We start from the raw sequence: 16,958 nt of genomic DNA, 5'->3' as shown, positions 1-16,958 counted from the left end.
TTTTTCTTTACACTTACTTTGATATCTCCTTTCTATTTTATATTTCTTTATATTTTCTTTGATAATCCTTTCTATTTTCTTTTTATATTTTCCTTTCTATTTTCTTTGATATTCCTTTCTATTTTCTTTGATATTCCTTTATATTTTCTTTGATATTCCTTTATATTTTTTATATTTTCTATTTTCTTTTCTATTCCTTTGTATTTTTTATATTTTCCTTGATATTCCTTTCTATTTTTTTGATATTTTCCTTTATATTTTCCTTGATACTCCTTTATTTTTTTTAATATTTTCCTTGATATTTCTTTATACTTTTTACATTTTCCTTGATATTCCTTTCTATTTTTTATGCTTTCCTTTCTATTTTCTTTGATATTTTCTTCATATTTTCTTCGATATTCCTCCCTATTTCCTTTTCCATTCCCTCCAAGCCCCTCTCCAGACCCCCCAGCCCCATCCCTCACGTGTTTCCTGCTGGCAATGGCCTGTTGGACCCACAGCAGCTCCAGCAGCAGCTGAGTCCTGAGGGCCTGCAGCTCCCAGCGGGGCAGCCCCTGCAGCTCCTCTGGGATTCCTGAAAAAAAATGGGAAAAAAACCCCAAAACTCAGCCCTGTGGGAGCTGCTCCTGCAGCTCCTCTGGGATTCCTGCAAAAAAAAAGGGAAAAAAACCCCAAAACTCAGCCCTGTGGGAGCTGCTCCAGCATTCCCAAATATCCCTGAGTTTTAGTGTCCCTCACCTGAGGTTTTGTGTCCCTTGTGTCCCTCACCAGTGGCTCCCAGCTCGCTGCTGGCCCTGGCCCACCCCACTCCTCCCTCCTCCTCCTCCTCCTCAGGGGCTTTCAGCAGCTCCACACCCCAAATCCTCTGGGATTTCTGCCCCAAAACCAAGAAAACCCCAAAGTTCAGCCCTGTGGGAGCTGCTCCAGCCTTCCCAAAATATTCCCAAAATATTTGGTGGCCCTCACCTGGGCTGGCTCCCAGCTCGCTGCTGTCGCTGTCCCACTCCAGAGCTCCCTCTTCGTCCTCCTCGGGGCTTTCAGCAGCACCACACCCCAAATCTGAGGGGTTTGGGGTGGTTTGGGGGTTTTTGGGGTTTGGGGGTGTCCCCCAGGGCAGGGGAGCTGAGGGGGGGATGTTCCCAGCCCGCTCTGCTCCACCAGGATTCTGCTTCTCCCAGGTTTTTCTGGGAATGGTTTTGTTCTCTGCAGCACCACACCCCAAAGCTGGGGGGTTTGGGGGGGTTTTAGGGTTTTTGGGGTTTAGGGAGGGGATGTTCCCACAGCTCCCACCCCGCTCTGCTCCACCAGGATTCCGCTTCTCCCGGGTTTTTCTTTTTTTGTTCTCTGCAGCCTCGCCTGGATCCGAGGGTTTCTCTGGAGAGGGCTGGAAAACAGGAAAAAAAAAAAAAAAAAAGGAAAAGAGGGAAAAAATCCCAATAAAATGGGAGAGGGGAAAAATATGAGAAAATCCCCGCTCCCGGTGCTCACGGACCTCGGGGCCGAAGCGCGGCCGCTGCAGAACGCGGCCGCTCCAGCGCAGCTGCCTCAGGTCGCCCTCGATCTCCAGCACCACGGCCTCGAACTCCTCCCGCACGCTCCGCAGCTGCCGCCGCAGCAGGAACCCCCTGGCACAGGCCTGGCACGGCCGGGGGGCAGCGCTGGAACCGAACCCAACCCAACCGGGCACCGGCACCGAGCGCGGCCGAGCCCCGGCAGCAGCGCCGGCTGCAGCATCCCCCGCCCGCGGGTGCCCTCACGGGGGTGCCCTCACGGGGGTGCCTGGCCGGGGATGCCCTCACGGAGGTGCCCTCATGGAGATGCCCTCACGGAGGTGCCCTCACGGAGGTGCCCTGCCCTCACGGAGGTGCCCGCCCGCCCCGAGGTGCCCTCACGTCCCGCACTCCAGATGCGCCACCCCAGGGGTCTCATCCCGAAGTGCCCCCCAAAGGCCCCATCCACCTTTCCCCTTCCCGGCTCCCCCGCCAGCCCCGCGTTCCCCGGGCCCGCCCCGCACCTGCAGCCGGGTCACGGAGCGCAGGAGCCGCCGCCGCCCCTCAGCCTCAGCCCCGGCCCGCGGGCCCGGCGCGGCCGCCATGGCCCCGGCGCCGCCTGCTGGCGTCATCGGGCCGCGACCGCCGCCGCCATGGCGGGGACAGGGCCGGGCGGGGGTCCCGGGGGTGGCGGGGACAGGGCCGGGGTCAGGGCCCCGCGTCCTCGGGGTCCGAGCTCTCGGCCAGGTGCAGCTTCTGTCTGAGAGCGGGTCAAGGGGAAGCGCCAGCACCGTCACTGTCACCAGTGTCACTGTCAGCACTACTGGCATTGTCACCATTGTCACTGCCACCAGTGTCACTGCCACCATTGCCACCCATCACCACCATCACTGCCACCCATGCCACTGTCACCACGGCCATCGTCACCCCTGCTACTGTCACTGTCACCAGCCAAGGATACATGGAGCTGCTGAGCTCTTCCAGCTGTGGGAGCAAAGGCAGAGCTGAGGGAGCAGAGAGGACCCCGGGGTGTGCCAGGCCTGGCGGGGGACAGGGGTGTCACAGTGTGTGACAGTGTCACAGGGTGCCACTCACGTGTGCCAGCAGCTGGTCCAGGTTCCTGTCAGCCGCCGCCTTCTTCTGCTCCTCGGGGAGCTCCTCCACGCACACGTCCAGCCCGAAGTGCAGCCGCGCCAGCTTCTCCTGCATCTCCCGCACGTGCTCCAGCTGCTCGAAGGAGCACTCCTTCCCTGGGGGCACCCAGAACCTTCCAGAACCTTCCAGAACATCCCTGGGGAGGCTCCTCCAGCACAGCCCCAGAGCACCTTCCCTGTGGATCAATCCCAACCCCCAGCCTGTCCCTGCTCTGTGGATCCATCCATCATCCATCCATCCATCCATCCATCCATCATCCATCCATCCATCCATCCATCCATCCATGGATCTATGGATCCATCCATCCATCCATCCATCCATCCATCCATCCATCCATGGATCTATGGATCCATCCATCCATCCATCCATCCATCCATCCATCCATCCATCCATCCCATCCATCCATCCATCCATCCATGGATCTATGGATCCATCCATCCATCCATCCATCCATCCATCCATCCATCCATGGATCTATGGATCCATCCATCCATCCATCCATCCATCCATCCATCCATCCATCCATCCATCCATCCATCCATCCCCCAGCCCATTCCTTCCCTTGGATCCAGTATTTTCCCCACCCCACCCCCTTCCCCGTGGATCCAAAATTCCCCAGCCCCAAAATTCCCCAGTTTGCTCTTTCCCTGTGCCCATCCCACCCCATGGATCCCAACCCATGGATGAAATCTCATCCTAAATCATCCCATCCCATGGATCCCATGGATCCCATCCCACCCCACGGATCCCACCCCCCCTCACCGAACGCCTGCAGCTTTCCCGAGTGGAAGTCGCTGAGGAGGCTGAGCAGCCCCCGCTCCATCTCGCACACGTCGGACACATCCGTGAGGAAGCTGTGCTGCAGCGGGGCCCCCCGGGAGCCCCCCGCGCCCGCCCGCGCCCGCTCCTTGCTGGCCCTGCCGGGGAACGCGGCATCAGCACCGGCATCAGCACCGGCACCGGTACCGGCACAGGCACAGGCACAGCCCGCTCGGGGCCGCCCCGCTGCCCCCGGTGTCCCCGGGCCGCACTGACCGGCGGGGCCGCGGCCGCTGCCGGGGCGAGGGCAGCGCGGGCAGCGGCAGCGCGAAGGACGCGCTCTTGCTCGGGGGCAGCGGCCGCGGGGCCCCGGCGGGCGGCGGCTGGGCCAGGCAGCTCTGCGGGCTCCGCTTCTTCCTGCGCTCTTCCATGGGGGCGATGGCACCGGGACCGGGATCAGGACCGGGACCGGGACCCGGCGTGCGGCGGACACGGCGCGTGGAGGCTCCTTCCCTGCACGGAGATAACGGGGAGAGGATGCGGCTGCCCGGGGCACTGCGGAGGGGCTGGGGGAGCCCCGGGACAAGGGGACACAGCCAGGGGCACCGGGACCCCCGCGTTAAGGAGTGGCGCCCACGGGCACCCCGAGCCGCCCCGGGGCTCGCTGGCAGCGGCAGGACCGGAGCAGGAGCTCGGTGCCCGTTCCCGGGGGGCTCCGCTCCCTCCCCGCGCCCGGAGCATCTCCGCAGGAGCTCGGCCGGGCCCTGAACCGCAGCCGCAGCTCCGGCCGGGCCCCGGCGAGATGGAAAAGAGGATTTCGGCCCCAAAACACCCCGGCGAGAGCGGAGCACAGGGGACCGCATGGGGACCGTCGCCGCTTTGTCCCGCCGGGGCCCCCCGAGCCCCGCGCGGCGCCGGGACGGGGCAGCTCCGGTGCGGAGCCTCTTTGTCCCCTTTGTCCCCTTTGGCCGCAGCCCCCGGCCGCCGTCCGGAGCGCCACGGCCGGGACTGACCTGAGCCAGGCCCGCTCCGGCCTCCGGGACCCGGTGGACACCCCGAACCCGAGGGACACCCCGATGGACACCCCGAACCCGCCGGACGCCCCCCGCCCGATGGACACCGTCCGCACAGCCGAGATTTGCATTTAAAGGGAAAGGGAACTTCCTCCGGGAGTTCCCTTTCCCTCCGCAGGATCCGCGGACGTGACCCGGGATCGGCCCCGGGATCGGCCCCGGGATCGGCGCCGGCCTCAGCATCCCGCAGATCGGGAACGGGGCGGGATCCGCTCCCCGAGCCCGCGGAGCCCCCGGGTCGCTCCCGCCGCCCCCTCCCTCCCCCCGGCCGCGGCTTTACCCCGAGTCCCCTCCGGTGTCCCCGCAGCGCCGCGGGATCCGTCCCTGCTGGAAGGAACCGGGAAGGGCCTCCAGCCCTGGCGCAGAGCCGGGATTAACAAATCCCGTCCGTCCCCCCCTCTCCAGCCCGAGCGCGGCTGCTCCTGTAAATCCCGGCAGGATTTTTAACCCATCTTGGACATTCTGGAGCGGATGGGGGCACAAGGGACCAGCCCGGTTGGTGCCCCCAGGGCCGGGACCCTCAGGGCGGGTGGCTCTTGGTGGCTGCAGCGTCCCGGGGAGGGACGTGCCAGGCGACACTGGGACACCAGAGCAGAGACATCCCATTCCCACCGCAGGAAAACTGCAATCCCTCGCAGCCTCCCCCAGCTCATTGCCAGGGGAAAGGAGGAGCAGAGCTCTGGGACACGGCAGGAGGAGTTTGTGGGGTTTGGGAAGGGGGCTGTGTGTAGGAACAGAGCTTGTGGGGTTTGGGGTACATAGTTTGTGGGGTTTGGGGCTGTGTGTAGGTACAGTTTGTGGGGATTGGGAGTGGGGTACACAGTTTGTGGGGAGTGGGGCTGTGTATGTACAGAGTTTGTGGGGCTAAGCAGTGGGGCTGTGTGTAGGGACACAGTTTGTGTGGGAATTGGGAGTGGGGCTGTGTTAGGTTCACAGTTTGTGGGGAGTGGGGCTGTGTGCAGGTATAGAGTTTGTGGGGATTGGGAGTGGGGTACACAGTTTGTGGGGTTAGCAGTGGGGCTGCTCCCCAGTGAGCCCAGCTGTGAGCAGCAGGTGAGCCAGGGAGTGCCCAGCTGTGCTGAGCAAAGGGAGCAGAGGGCACACAGGCACCAGGCATGAACGTGAGTGGTACAGAAACTTGGGTAAAGAACCACCAGGGCAGGTGTTTGCAGCCTTCTGAAGAGGTTTGGTGTTACTCTGTAAGGGTTAAAGCTTTCTGAAATTGTGTGGCGACACTCTGTGTATCGTGGCTGTCTCAAGTGTGACAGGACACAGGGAAGTTGTGTCCCACAGAGCCACCCCACAGCCCCAAATCTCCACCCCGTGGTGAAGAACAGAGAGACACCAGAGGCAGCAGCGAGGTTGGGAGTGTTTCTATTGGATACAGGATACACACGAGGAGGTTTCTGTACCTTACCAGGGAAAAGACAGAAAAAAAGGGGGGTTTGGTGAATTTCTAAGGAGTTTTGCTTTTTCTGCAGTCCCGATGTCAGCAGCAGCCCTGCTCAGCCTGGCTGGGTTACATTCATGGATCATCCCAGAGGAACCAGCAGGGGCTGGAAGACAAAGCCAGGACAGCTGCAGGGACTGTCCCAGAGGATGTCCAGCAGGGCTCTGTCCATGCTGCCTTCCTCAGATCTGGATTCCCTGGAGGAAAAGGAGACGTGGAGGCAGGTCCTTCATGGAGGGGAGATGTGAGAGCAGCTGTGGTGCCGGAAGAGAATCCCAGAGGGATCCACTGGATACATCCAGGGTGGGGATGAGCTCCCAGCACGAGGAAGGCAATGCTGGGAGTGAAGTCTGTCACAAACAGAAGCTGCAGCGAGGTTCCAAGCGAGCCGAGTCTTCCCAAAGATCAGCGAAAAGACAAAGTCCTGACAAACCAAGGAAAATCCCAAAACCCAGTGCCAGCAGGTGCCACATCTGTCCCTAAACTCCCTCCCAGCACTTGCAGACCCCGTGGGGTGAGGCAGCACTGGGGAGATGCTCTTCAAGCAGAGGAAAAGGAGAAGTGGGGCTGGGATAGCACAGGCACCGCCAGGAGCAGCCCCAGGCGCAATCCAGGAGCTGATCCTGGCTGAAACAGCAGCTCCAGGTGCTCACACAGCTCATGGAGCTCACACAGCTCTGAGGTTTGATCCTCCTGCAGTCCCAGCTCCGTGGATGCCTCCAGGGCTGGGGGGCACCTCCCCAATCCCTGTGCACAACGGTGCAAACACTTGGGAATGAGACCTTTGGGATAACTGTTTAATACACTTTGTGCACGTGTGCGTTCAGCAAAGAGGCAACTGTGAATTATAAGGCGGTTTTGAGATTGGCAGGGCCTGGCAAGAGCAAAAAATTCCCAAGGGTGGGACCAGGCACCCCCTTTTGCTGCTTCTCCTGGTCCCCACTGCAGACACGGAGAGCAGGAACGGCCTCCTCTGCCCTCAGCTCACACACGAGCTGCCAGCAAGGGCCAGACCAGGAGCTCCCTCCTGCCTGGCAGGGGGAAGAGGGAGAATCCAGTGCTGGGAATGTTCTGGAATCCTCCCAGCTCTGCTGTCACTCCAGAGTGGAGTCCTTGTGATGGTGGAGGCGTGTCCCTTGTCCCTGTGCTTGTCCCTGCCAGTGACCAGGTCCTTTAGTGAGAGGGACAATCAGCTGAGGCTCCGTATTTTCAATATTCACACAGGCAGGCAGCTGGGCCCTTCTGCTTCTTATGGATATCCATAGATATAAAGTGTTGCCCTGCACATTTTTATATATCTTATATATATATATGTATATATATATATAAAAATCTTAAAAAAACCCTCCAAAAACCTAAACTAGGAAATCTCCCATCCCCAGGAGGGCTGTGTCCTGTCCTTTCCCAGCTGTCCCAGGACAGGGAGAGTGGAATCTAAAGCAGCTCCCAGGTCACCCTCCCTCACCCAGCTGGGGCTCAGTCAGTGCCCTGCTCAGTCCCGCTCTGCCCTGCTGCTCCCGTGCTCAGTTCTGCCAGGGTTCCTGTGGGATCCGGGCTCTGTGGGGCCTTTCCTGGGCTCAGGGAATCTGGAGCAGCCTCAGAGCTGTCCCGTGGTGGTTCCTTCAGGGGCTCCAGCAGCTCAGTGTGGGCGCACAGGTCCTGCACCTTCTTGTTGAGGTCGTTGCGCTCCGTCTGCAGCGCCCGGCACAGCTTCTCCAGGCGCTGGATCTTCACCTGCAGCCCCTCCAGCTCCTTGTCCCGCAGGGTTTTCTGCAGGGAGAGAGGCACACAGAGAGCTGGAACCCCAGAGGGATAGGAGAGAACAGGGATGCAGGGAGGGCAGGGTTAGGTGGGATATTGGGATGGAATTCCTCCTTGTGAAGGTGAAGAGGCCGGTGCTCCAGCTCCTTGTCCTGCAGGGTGAGAGGCACAGAGGGAGAGCTGGAACCCCAGAGGGACAGCGGGGGGGGGGGGGGGGGTTTGAAAAAAAAGGGAGGGCAGGGTTAGGTGGGATATTGGGATGGAATTCCTTGTGAGTAAGAGCCCTGCACAGTGCCCAAGCCCCCAGTGTCCAAGGCCAGGCCTGGAGGAACCTGGGATAACTGAAGGTGTCCCTGCCCATGGCAGGGGCTGGAATAGGATGAACTTTAAGATCCTTCCAACCCAAACCATTCCATGACTGATTCTGGGGAAACCGAGCAAACCCTCAGCACCCAAAGCACCAAGGAGCTTCCTCCTCCTTTTGCCCTCACTGAACAGCGAGGCAGGGCCTGTCCTGTCCCCATCTCACCCTGCCCAGCTGCTCCAGAGCCTCCCCTCACCTCCTCTGCCATCTCCAGCAGGGCCTTGTTGCTGCTCTCCCAGCGGGAGCGGTACATGGTGGTCTCCTTCTCCAGCTTCTTGATTTTCTTGGTCATCTACAGAATCACAGAGAGGGCACAAATCGAGTCACAAAATGTCCTGATCCCCACAGGGATCAAAAGAAACCAATCCCAGGGAGAGCAGTGCAGTGACATCCCACAGGTCCTCATGTGTCACCCCAAATTTTGGATGTAGACTTAAAACGAACTGAAATTTGGAGCTGGGGGAGAAAAAGCATCACCCACCTTCTCCATCTCCTGTTTGAACGTTGTGAACACCTCACTGCTTTTGGAAAGGGTGTTCTGGAACTCCTCAAACTTCTCAGTGTACAGAGCCAGCTGTGGGGAGAGACAGGGAGCTCGTGGCACCAGGGCCTGGAGAGGGGAGAGCCCAGCCAGGGCTGAGCTGCTGCCCTGGCACAAGGACACACAGCAGGAGCTGCTCTGCCAAAGGCAAATTCTGTCCCAGGGAAACATCCTGAGAGCAGAGAGCTCCAAAAACTCCTCCTGGCTGATCCCATGACTGCTCCCAGCACTGGGAAACAACCCCTGAACAAAGCTCACAAAACCAAACCAAGCAGGAATCCTGCCCCTCTGTTTTCCAGATTAAGCAACTTTGGGTTGCTCAGGGAGGGAGGGAGGGAAATCCCCAAACAAAACAAGCTGAGCAGGGAACTCACCTGCTGCTTGAGGTGGGTCTCCTGCTGCTTCATCAGCTCACACATCCTCTGTGATTCCACAGCTTCCTTCAGCAGCTGGGAGAGAAGAGCAAAGAATTATCTGGGGATGCTCCTGGCCCAGCCCTGCTCAGGAGCGGCACAAGGAGCACAGCAGAGCTCCAGCCTGGCTCCTGGGCATGCCAAGATCTGGGATAACACCCAGGGACCCACACTAAGACCCAAAAAGGGCCCCAATCAACTGCTCCAACACTTACAAAATCCTTCTCCCGCTGGTGCCTCTCCTCTGCCTCCTTCAGCATCTCCTGGGCCTGCTGCAGTTTGGCATCCACCAGCTGCTGCTGCAGCTCCTTGTGCTTGAACACCTTGTCAATGTGCTGCAGGGGGAACAGCACAGCTCAGGGCACACCCAGAGCTTCCTCCTCCTCTGTGGCAGCAGGAAATTTCCCAGTCCTGACCTGTCAGAACCCAGAAAATTCCTCTGGCTGCCCTAAAGGGCTCCAGTCCCTGCCCAGAGGCCTCAGAGTCAAAACCACCTGTGACTTTGATTTTAGCCCTTAGAAAAAACAATTCCCACCCTTCTGTGAAGAATTACAAGTCAAGAGAGTTTAAGTAGAATAATAGTTAATCACAGAGTGAAAAATTGATTTTTGAAGTTTTTAGAATTAAGAGTTCAAGAAACAAGACAGACTGGACATGCTTAGATTCTTCTTTCTCCTTCTTGGCCTCCATCTTCTGCTGTGGTGGTAGCACTTTTGGATTGGTTTAGAGTAGAAGCTCACTGTCCAACATAGGTGATAGGTATTGGGAAGTTATGGTAAATATTGTACATGTAGTTTTTAGTGTAAAAAGATAACACCAGTGTGCCTCAACCTGACCTGCAAACAGACCTAGGGCGAGTCAGAGAGATAACGTTATAAATAAGAAATAATAAACAATAAACACAAAAGAACCCTGACTCTGTCGACTGCCCAAGCTAAGAAAAAGAAGTTTTCTGTATCTCAGAGTCGCTGTGGCCAGCAGAGGCTCTGGGAGAAGCTGACCCACCTCCTCCCTGAGCTCGTACTGCTCGATGAGCTTCTTGAGCCTCTCGGCCAGCTCCATGTTCTCCTGGCGCAGCTTCGAGTTGCGCTCGTTGTGCTGCTCCATCTGCAGCTGGATGTCGTTCAGGGTCACCTGGAAGTGAGAGGTCACCTCCTTCCTCTTCTCCTCCTCCTCCCTGGCACGCTGGACGCCCTCCTCCTGCGGCAGGAATGGGGCAGGTAAGGGAGGGACTTCCCTAAATGGTGTTCCCAACTTATCCAGCCTCCCGTTACTCCTTCTATCCATCATGAAAACTTCCCAAAATTATGTTCCCAACCTATCCAGACTCCCATTATTCCTTCTATCCATCCCAAAATGATGTCCTTATATCCACCACAAAACCTTCCTAAAATTGTGTTCCCAACCCATTCAGCCTCCCATTACTCCTAATTTCCATCAGGAAAACTTCCCAAAATTATTCCTTATATGCATAAGAAAAACTTCCCTAAATGATGTTCTTACATCCACGAGGAAAGCTTCCCTAAATGATGTTCCCAACCCATTCAGCCTCCTGTTATTCCTTATTTCCATCAGGAAAACTTCCCAAAATTATGTTCCCAAGCTATCCTGCCTCCCATTATTCCTTCTATCCCTCAGGAAAACTTCCCAAAATTATGTTCTCAATGAATTCAGCCTCCCATTATTCCTTACATCCACCAGGAAAACTTCCCTAAATGTTTCCAACTAATTCAGCCTCCCATTATTCCTTATTTCCATAAGAAAAACTTCCCAAAATGATGTTCTTACATCCACGAGGAAAACTTCCCTAAATGTTCCCAACGCATTCAGCCTCCCATTCCTTATATCCCTCAGGAAAACTTCCCAAAATTATGTCCTTATATCCATCAGGAAAACTTCCCAAATGATTTTCCCAACCTATCCAGGCTCCCATTATTCCTTATATCCCTCAGGAAAACTTCCCAAAATTACGTTCGCAATGAATTCAGCCTCCCATTATTCCTCACCTCCACAAGAAAAACTTCCCAAAATTATGTCCTAATATCCATCAGGAAACCTCCCCAAAATTATGTTCCCAATGAATTCAGCCTCCCATGACTCCTTCCATCCCTCAGCAAAGGGCTCTGGGCTCTCCCCCTTCCCTCCCTTCACAAACCCTGAGATAACAGCTTGGGCACTGCAGGCCATGATGGCCCCACCCCAAACCCCAAACCCCGCCCTGGCCCAGAGCAGGGGCACCCCTGGCACAGGTGAGGGTGCCCAGGTGGCTCCTGGGGAGGGTTCCAGGGGTGAGGAAGGGCAGGGGCACCTTGAGGGTGCGGTTGTGCCTCTGCAGCTCCCGGCACAGGCTCTCCAGCTTGCTGCGCGCCAGGATGGCCTTGCTGTGCTCGCTCTGCAGGTGATCCTTCTCCTGCACCAGCTGGCTCTGCTTCTTCTGCAGCATCCTCATCTGCTTCTGCGAGGTCCTGTGCTCCTCCAGCTGCGACAGGGGAGCACGGGCTGGGCGGGCAGCAGGGCAGAGGTGTCCCCCCCTGAGGGGACACCGTGTGCCCTGCTGAGGGGACACCATGTGCCCTGCTGAGGGGACACCTGAGGGGACACCATTTACCCTCCTGAGGGGACACCACCTGCCCCACTGAGGGGACACCACCTGCCCCCTAAGGGACACGTGAGGGGACACCATTTACCCTCCTGAGGGGACACCATGTGCCCTGCTGAGGGGACACCTGAGGGGACACCATTTACCCTCCTGAGGGGACACCATGTGCCCTGCTGAGGGGACACCACCTGCCCCACTGAGGGGACACCACCTGCCCCCTAAGGGACACGTGAGGGGACACCATTTACCCTCCTGAGGGGACACCTGAGGGGACACGTGAGGGGACACCATCAGCTCTCCTCAGGGGACACCATCTGCCCTGTGAGGGGACACCATCTGCCCTCCTGAGGGGACACCTGAGGGGACACCATCAGCCCCCCAAGGGGACACCATCTTCTCTCCTGAGGGGACACCTGAGGGGACACCATTTACCCCCCTGAGGTGACACCATCTTCCCCCCTGAGGTGACACCATCCACCCTCCTGAGGGGACACCATCAGGTCTCCTGAAGGGACACCATTTACCCCCTTCAGGGGACACCATCCACCCCCCTGAGAGGACACCATTTCCCCCCCTGAGGGGACACCATCAGCCTGTGCCCCAAGGCCAGCAGGTTTGTGACACCCCAGGGCAAATCAGCAGTGACACACAGCCCAAGGGCTTTTCCTTTTCTCCTTCCTCACTTCCCACCCTGCTGGAATTGGAAGGAGCTCCACGCTCCCCCAGCACAGGGAAAAGCCCGCCATGGGGCACTTTGGACATGCACAGGCAGCCCCAAACCTCCTCCAGCTCCACATCCACGCTTGGAATTCCACCTTGGCTCTGGTTAAATGTGGGATCAGGCTTTGTGTGGGTGAAACTGAGCTCCTCCTGCACCCAGATGTGCCAAAATTCCTCCTGGTCACGCTTCACCCAGCAGCGCCCACCCTCTCCTGGGCAGGGATCCAGCCCTGCAGGGATCCCAGGACAGCACAGAGCCCCAGTGTGACCCTGGAATGTCCCTCTCAAAGGGCTCTCCTGCCTCCCCCAGCCCCAGCACTCACCAGCTCAGCGTATTTCTTGCACAGAGCTGCCAGTTTCTCCTCTGATGTGCTCAGGGTGTTCAGGGTCTGCATCAGCAGGGTGATTTCCTTGCCTGGAAGGGGACGTGGAATGGGAATGATGCAATAAATGGGATAAAAATGGCGTTACACAGAGATCTGGCTTGGAAAGGTGGAAAAAGGAGGGGCTGAGCAGGTTCCCAGTGCACTCCCAGGATTTTCCCTGGGAGAACAACTGGAGCAGGTGGATTTTGTTGATTTTGGAGGGGAAAACCATCCCTGGGCTGGCTGGAGCCAGCAGAAGAGAAACCCACAGAATTCAGAGGCTGCACTGGGTGCAGAACAGAACAGGAGAATGTTCCCAAACACATCCAAGGCTCTGATTTCCCCCAGAATGATTAGTGTGGAATAAAATCAATTTATCCATGCACTGATATTCTTGGAGCAGTGAATCCCTCACCTCGACTCCTGGGGAGCAGGGAATCCTTCACCTAAACCCTTGGGGAGCTGGGAATCCTTCCCCATAACCCTTGGGGACCAGGAAATCCTTCACTTAAACCCTTGGGGAGCAGGGAATCCCTCCTCATAACCCCTGGGAAGCAGGAAATCCCTTATCTAAACCCTTGGGAACCAGAGAATCCTTCCCCATAACCCTTGGGGAGCTGGGAATCCTTCCCCTAAACCCCTGGGGAGTTGAAAATCCCTCACCTAAACCCTTGGGGAGCAGGGAATCCCTCACCTAAACCCCTGGGGAGTTCAAAATGTCTCACCTAAACCCTTGGCTTTCTTCTTCTCCTGAGCTTTCTTCTGGTCCCTGTCCCCAGCCTCCTCTCCAGGCCGGAACTCCTCGCTGCCCTTGGAGTTTTCCTTCTCGCCGTTGATCTCGGGGCCCCCTGGCTCCTGCTCCCCGTTCCTGGGGGAGTCACTGCGGCCCTTGTCGGGCTCCTCGGGGGTGTCCCCGTGCCCCACATCCTCCCCTGGGTTCTCCTGGCTGGCATCCACACAGTAGGTGCTCAGGATGTCCTCCAGCTGCCGGCTCAGCTCCTCCGAGACGTCGCGCGAGGATTTGGGATCCTCCTGAGTCAGCGGAGCTGGGAGGGGGAAAAAGAACACAAAAATTAATCCATTAATTGATTTATTCTCCTCCAGCCAGCTCTCATAAGCTCTTGGTGGTTTATATCACATACAAGATAGCTCAGCTGCCTTAGAAGGTATAAAATCAGCAGGGTGGTTTCTGTGGGAGGGTTGGAAACCAAGCCCCTGACATCTGTCAAGAGGGAGAATTCCCCCTCTCCCCTCTTTATGTTTTTTTTTATGTGTGAGCTTGGAGCTTTTTAGCATGAGAATGGATTTGAAACCTGGGTAAGAGCAGCTGGGGATGGAGCAGGCAGAACATCCTGGCAGTAGGAAGGAGAGGGGAACTCCTCCAGGATGCACACACACAGAAATAGGGGGAAACCAGATTTAATAAAAGGCAAAATAACAAAACTCTTTACAGAGAAAAACTCAGCCAGGTGCAAAATGCTCTTGCTCCTGGTAAAACACCTCACAAAAGCAATTAGTTCCTTTGTTCTCTTCCTTTTCTATGAAATTACTCAGGCAATTTTTTGGTTTCTGTCCAATTGTCCATCCTTAAATTTGAGGTGAAGTCCCCCAAGTCCTATGAGGTGTCTTTCCACCTAATTAAAAAGAGAAATTTCTGAGTTTATTTCCTTTTTAAGGGGACAAAAGATTGTTTTATCTCTCCATCAGTGGGGCACATTCCTATAAATTGAGGCTTTCCCCCCTCCTCTCACCCTACAGGGAATGGGAGGTTTTTCCTGGCTGGACTTGCAGCAGGAAAAATTGCTTTGTTCCATTCCCACCAGCCTCTCCTTTGATCAGCAGAGCATGACCAAGCCCCTGACATCTGTCAAGGAGGAGAATTCCCCCCTCTCCCCTCTGGTTTTTTTTTTAAGGAAAGCAGGTTGTGTGTGAGCTTTCCCCCAGAGGAATTGGAAGCTTCAGGGCTGGGTTTTAAACATGACAATGGATTTGAAACCTGGGTAGGAGCAGCTGGGATCAAACAGGGATGGAGCAGGCAGAACATCCTGACAGCAGGCAGAGGGGAACTCCTCTGGGATGCACACACACAAAAATAGGGGAAAAAACACAATTTTCTGCTCTGGAAAACCACAATTTTCTGCCCAGGAAAACCAGGATTTTATGGCCAAGAAAACCTGGATTTTATGGCCAGGAAAACCAGGATTTTCTGCCCTGGAAACCTAGGATTCTCTGGCCAGGAAAACCAGGATTTTCTGCCCTAGAAACCTAGGATTCTCTGCCCAGGAAAACCAGGATTTTCTGCCCAGGAAAACCAGGATTTTCTGCCCAGGAAAGCCAGGATTTTCTGGCCAGGAAAGCCAGGATTTTCTGGCCAGGAAAACCAGGATTTTCTGGCCAGGAAAAACCAGGATTTTCTGGCCAGGAAAACCTGGATTCTCTGCCCAGGAAAACCAGGATTTTCTGCCCTTGAAAAACCACAATTTTCTGCCCAGGAAATCTAGGGTTTTCTAGCCTAGAAATCCAGGATTTTCTGCTCATGAAACCCGGAATTTTCTGCCTGGAAAACCAGGATTTTCTGGCCTATAAAACCAGGATTTTCTGGCCTGGAAACCCAGGATTTTCTGCCCACCTTCTTGGGGAGCTGCAGCCTCAGGTGAGTCTCCCTCTTCCAGCCCCATCCCGCTGCTCGTTCTGGAAGGATGTGGAGCTGCCTTGGCCTCCACTCCCTGGTTCTTCATCACAGCCTTTGCACCCTCTCAGGCTCTGCAGAGACACAAGGGAGAGGTTTTGAGGACATCTGCAGGATTTTTGGAGTCATCAGCCCTGGCTGGCGGGGAAGGAGCCTGTTCTCAGCAGCAGCTCAGTGCTGAGGAAAGCATCTCTCGATTCCCAGTTTGTGTCAGGATAATTCCTGGTGGAATCTCCCTCTGGAGCAAGGCAGCACCTCCCAACCCACAGATAACAGAATTTCCCCACTGGGCACAGCCCCCTCAGCCCTTCCCAAGTCTGGGATTTCAGACCTGACCCAGAAATCAGAGCTGGCACAGCACAGAGGTCAATTCCTGCTGGATTCCCTGGCTGAAATCCCAGCTCATCCTCATCCTCACCCCCTGAGGGGTTGGGATGTCCTCAGCCTTCCCATTATCTCCCTATTAGGAGCTGGGGGTTGCCGGTCCCGAGGGAAAGAAGAGTCCCCGGAGTTACCGGGGCTCCTGGAAGGAAAACCCGCGGGCACAGCGGCGGCAGAGCCCGGCCCGTGGCAGCACCCACGCGTGGGTGTCCGGACAGCGCCCTTCACCTTCACCGGCACCCGCCCCGCGCCCCGGGCGCTCCTTTCCCGCTGCTGCTGCACCCGCGCGGCTCCGGGGCCAGAACCGGGCACGGGGGCGAGAACCGGGGGGCGATACCCGGGGCAGGGGAACGAGAACCAGGATACGGCGGCGATAATAACCGGGGTACGGGGGCGACAACCGGGGAGCGATAACCAGGTTACGGGGGCGATAACCGGGGTACGGAGGTGATAACAACCGGGGTACGGGGCTGACCCCCGGCCCATGGCTCCCTCGGCACCGGCAGCCCCGGCCCCCCCAGCCCCGCTATGGCCCCGGGCGCGGCTCAGCCCCCGGTTCAGCCCCCGGTGAAGCCTCCGCCTCCCCCCCACCCCCCGTTAAAGCGGCCCCGCGCTGCCCCCTCCCCGCACCGCCGTGACGTCACGCGCGCACCCCGTGACGTCAGCGCCGGCGGTCTGACGCAGGTGTCGCCTCGCTCCTCAGCCAACGGGCGCGCAGGGCCCGGCGGGGGCCCGGCGCATCGACGGGGCGCTGGGTGCCGGTGCCCGGGCGGTGCCGCTGTGGCGGCGGTTGTGGCGGTTCCGGCGGTACCGGCGCTGAGGGAGCGGCTCGGCCCGGGGCCTCCAACGGCCGCGCGTGCGCCCGCCCGCGCCGCCGCCCAATCAGCGCCCGCCGCGCGGGGACTGCCGGGAAGCACCGGGGAGACGCGGCAAGCGCGGCGGGAGGCGCTGAGGGGACTACAGCTCCCGGCATGCTCAGCGCGAGAGCGGCCGCAGGAACTACAGCTCCCGGCATGCTCCGCGAGAGAGCGGCCAAAGGAACTACAGCTCCCGGCATGCTCAGCGCGAGGGTCGCCATAAGAACCACAGCTCCCGGCCTGCTCCGCAGGGCTGAAATGAGAAGAAAATGAGGAAGAGGAGGAGGAAGGGAAGGGGGAAGGAAACTGTATCCTACAACTACCGCCATGCTCTGCGGTTG

General features: G+C 57.5%; 2 protein-coding genes across 3 annotated transcripts; both read right to left on the bottom strand.

The window, feature by feature from the left end:
* Nucleotides 1-596: 596 nt before the first annotated feature.
* Nucleotides 597-4,608, bottom strand: LOC115912889 (coiled-coil domain-containing protein 28B-like). 2 transcript variants are annotated; one of them, XM_030964677.1, is made up of 7 exons: nucleotides 3,408-3,531; nucleotides 2,586-2,740; nucleotides 2,452-2,474; nucleotides 2,015-2,250; nucleotides 1,493-1,636; nucleotides 967-1,384; nucleotides 597-646 (listed from the first exon to the last, which is right to left on the bottom strand). In XM_030964677.1, the coding sequence occupies exons 1-7, from the start codon at nucleotides 3,486-3,488 to the stop codon at nucleotides 606-608; spliced, it is 1,098 nt and encodes a 365-aa protein (XP_030820537.1). In that variant the 5' UTR covers nucleotides 3,489-3,531; the 3' UTR covers nucleotides 597-605. The 2 variants fall into 2 exon arrangements, with proteins under 2 accessions (XP_030820537.1, XP_030820538.1); XM_030964678.1 differs by lacking the exons at nucleotides 597-646; nucleotides 967-1,384; nucleotides 1,493-1,636 and adding an exon at nucleotides 3,681-4,608 and having other exon boundaries at nucleotides 2,093-2,250; nucleotides 3,408-3,562.
* Nucleotides 4,609-5,840: 1,232 nt separating this feature from the next.
* Nucleotides 5,841-16,630, bottom strand: TXLNA (taxilin alpha). Its single transcript, XM_030964741.1, has 11 exons — nucleotides 16,413-16,630; nucleotides 15,320-15,453; nucleotides 13,416-13,736; nucleotides 12,649-12,740; nucleotides 11,315-11,485; nucleotides 10,012-10,206; nucleotides 9,222-9,341; nucleotides 8,968-9,042; nucleotides 8,534-8,626; nucleotides 8,249-8,344; nucleotides 5,841-7,697 (listed from the first exon to the last, which is right to left on the bottom strand). The coding sequence occupies exons 2-11, from the start codon at nucleotides 15,426-15,428 to the stop codon at nucleotides 7,404-7,406; spliced, it is 1,566 nt and encodes a 521-aa protein (XP_030820601.1). The 5' UTR covers nucleotides 15,429-15,453; nucleotides 16,413-16,630; the 3' UTR covers nucleotides 5,841-7,403.
* Nucleotides 16,631-16,958: the final 328 nt, after the last annotated feature.

This window comes from Camarhynchus parvulus, chromosome 23, assembly GCF_901933205.1.
Source record: "Camarhynchus parvulus chromosome 23, STF_HiC, whole genome shotgun sequence".
Taxonomy (NCBI): domain Eukaryota; kingdom Metazoa; phylum Chordata; class Aves; order Passeriformes; family Thraupidae; genus Camarhynchus; species Camarhynchus parvulus.
Note: the sequence above shows the minus strand (reverse complement) of the source record. Positions and strands in the feature narration are given on the sequence as shown.

Bases quoted from the DNA above. Each gene is read 5' to 3' on its own strand.
- LOC115912889 (XM_030964677.1), bottom strand. From the start codon at position 3,488: ATGTGTCCGACGTGTGCGAGATGGAGCGGGGGCTGCTCAGCCTCCTCA. The intron at 2,475-2,585 runs GTGAGTGGCACC...TTGCTCCCACAG, and splicing joins TGGACCAGCTGCTGGCACAC to CTGGAAGAGCTCAGCAGCTC. The intron at 1,385-1,492 runs GTCCGTGAGCAC...CCTGTTTTCCAG, and splicing joins GGCCGCGCTTCGGCCCCGAG to CCCTCTCCAGAGAAACCCTC.
- TXLNA (XM_030964741.1), bottom strand. From the start codon at position 15,428: ATGAAGAACCAGGGAGTGGAGGCCAAGGCAGCTCCACATCCTTCCAGA. The intron at 12,741-13,415 runs GTGAGACATTTT...GTCCCCTTCCAG, and splicing joins GAAGAAAGCCAAGGGTTTAG to GCAAGGAAATCACCCTGCTG. The intron at 8,345-8,533 runs GTGGGTGATGCT...GTGATTCTGTAG, and splicing joins TCAAACAGGAGATGGAGAAG to ATGACCAAGAAAATCAAGAA.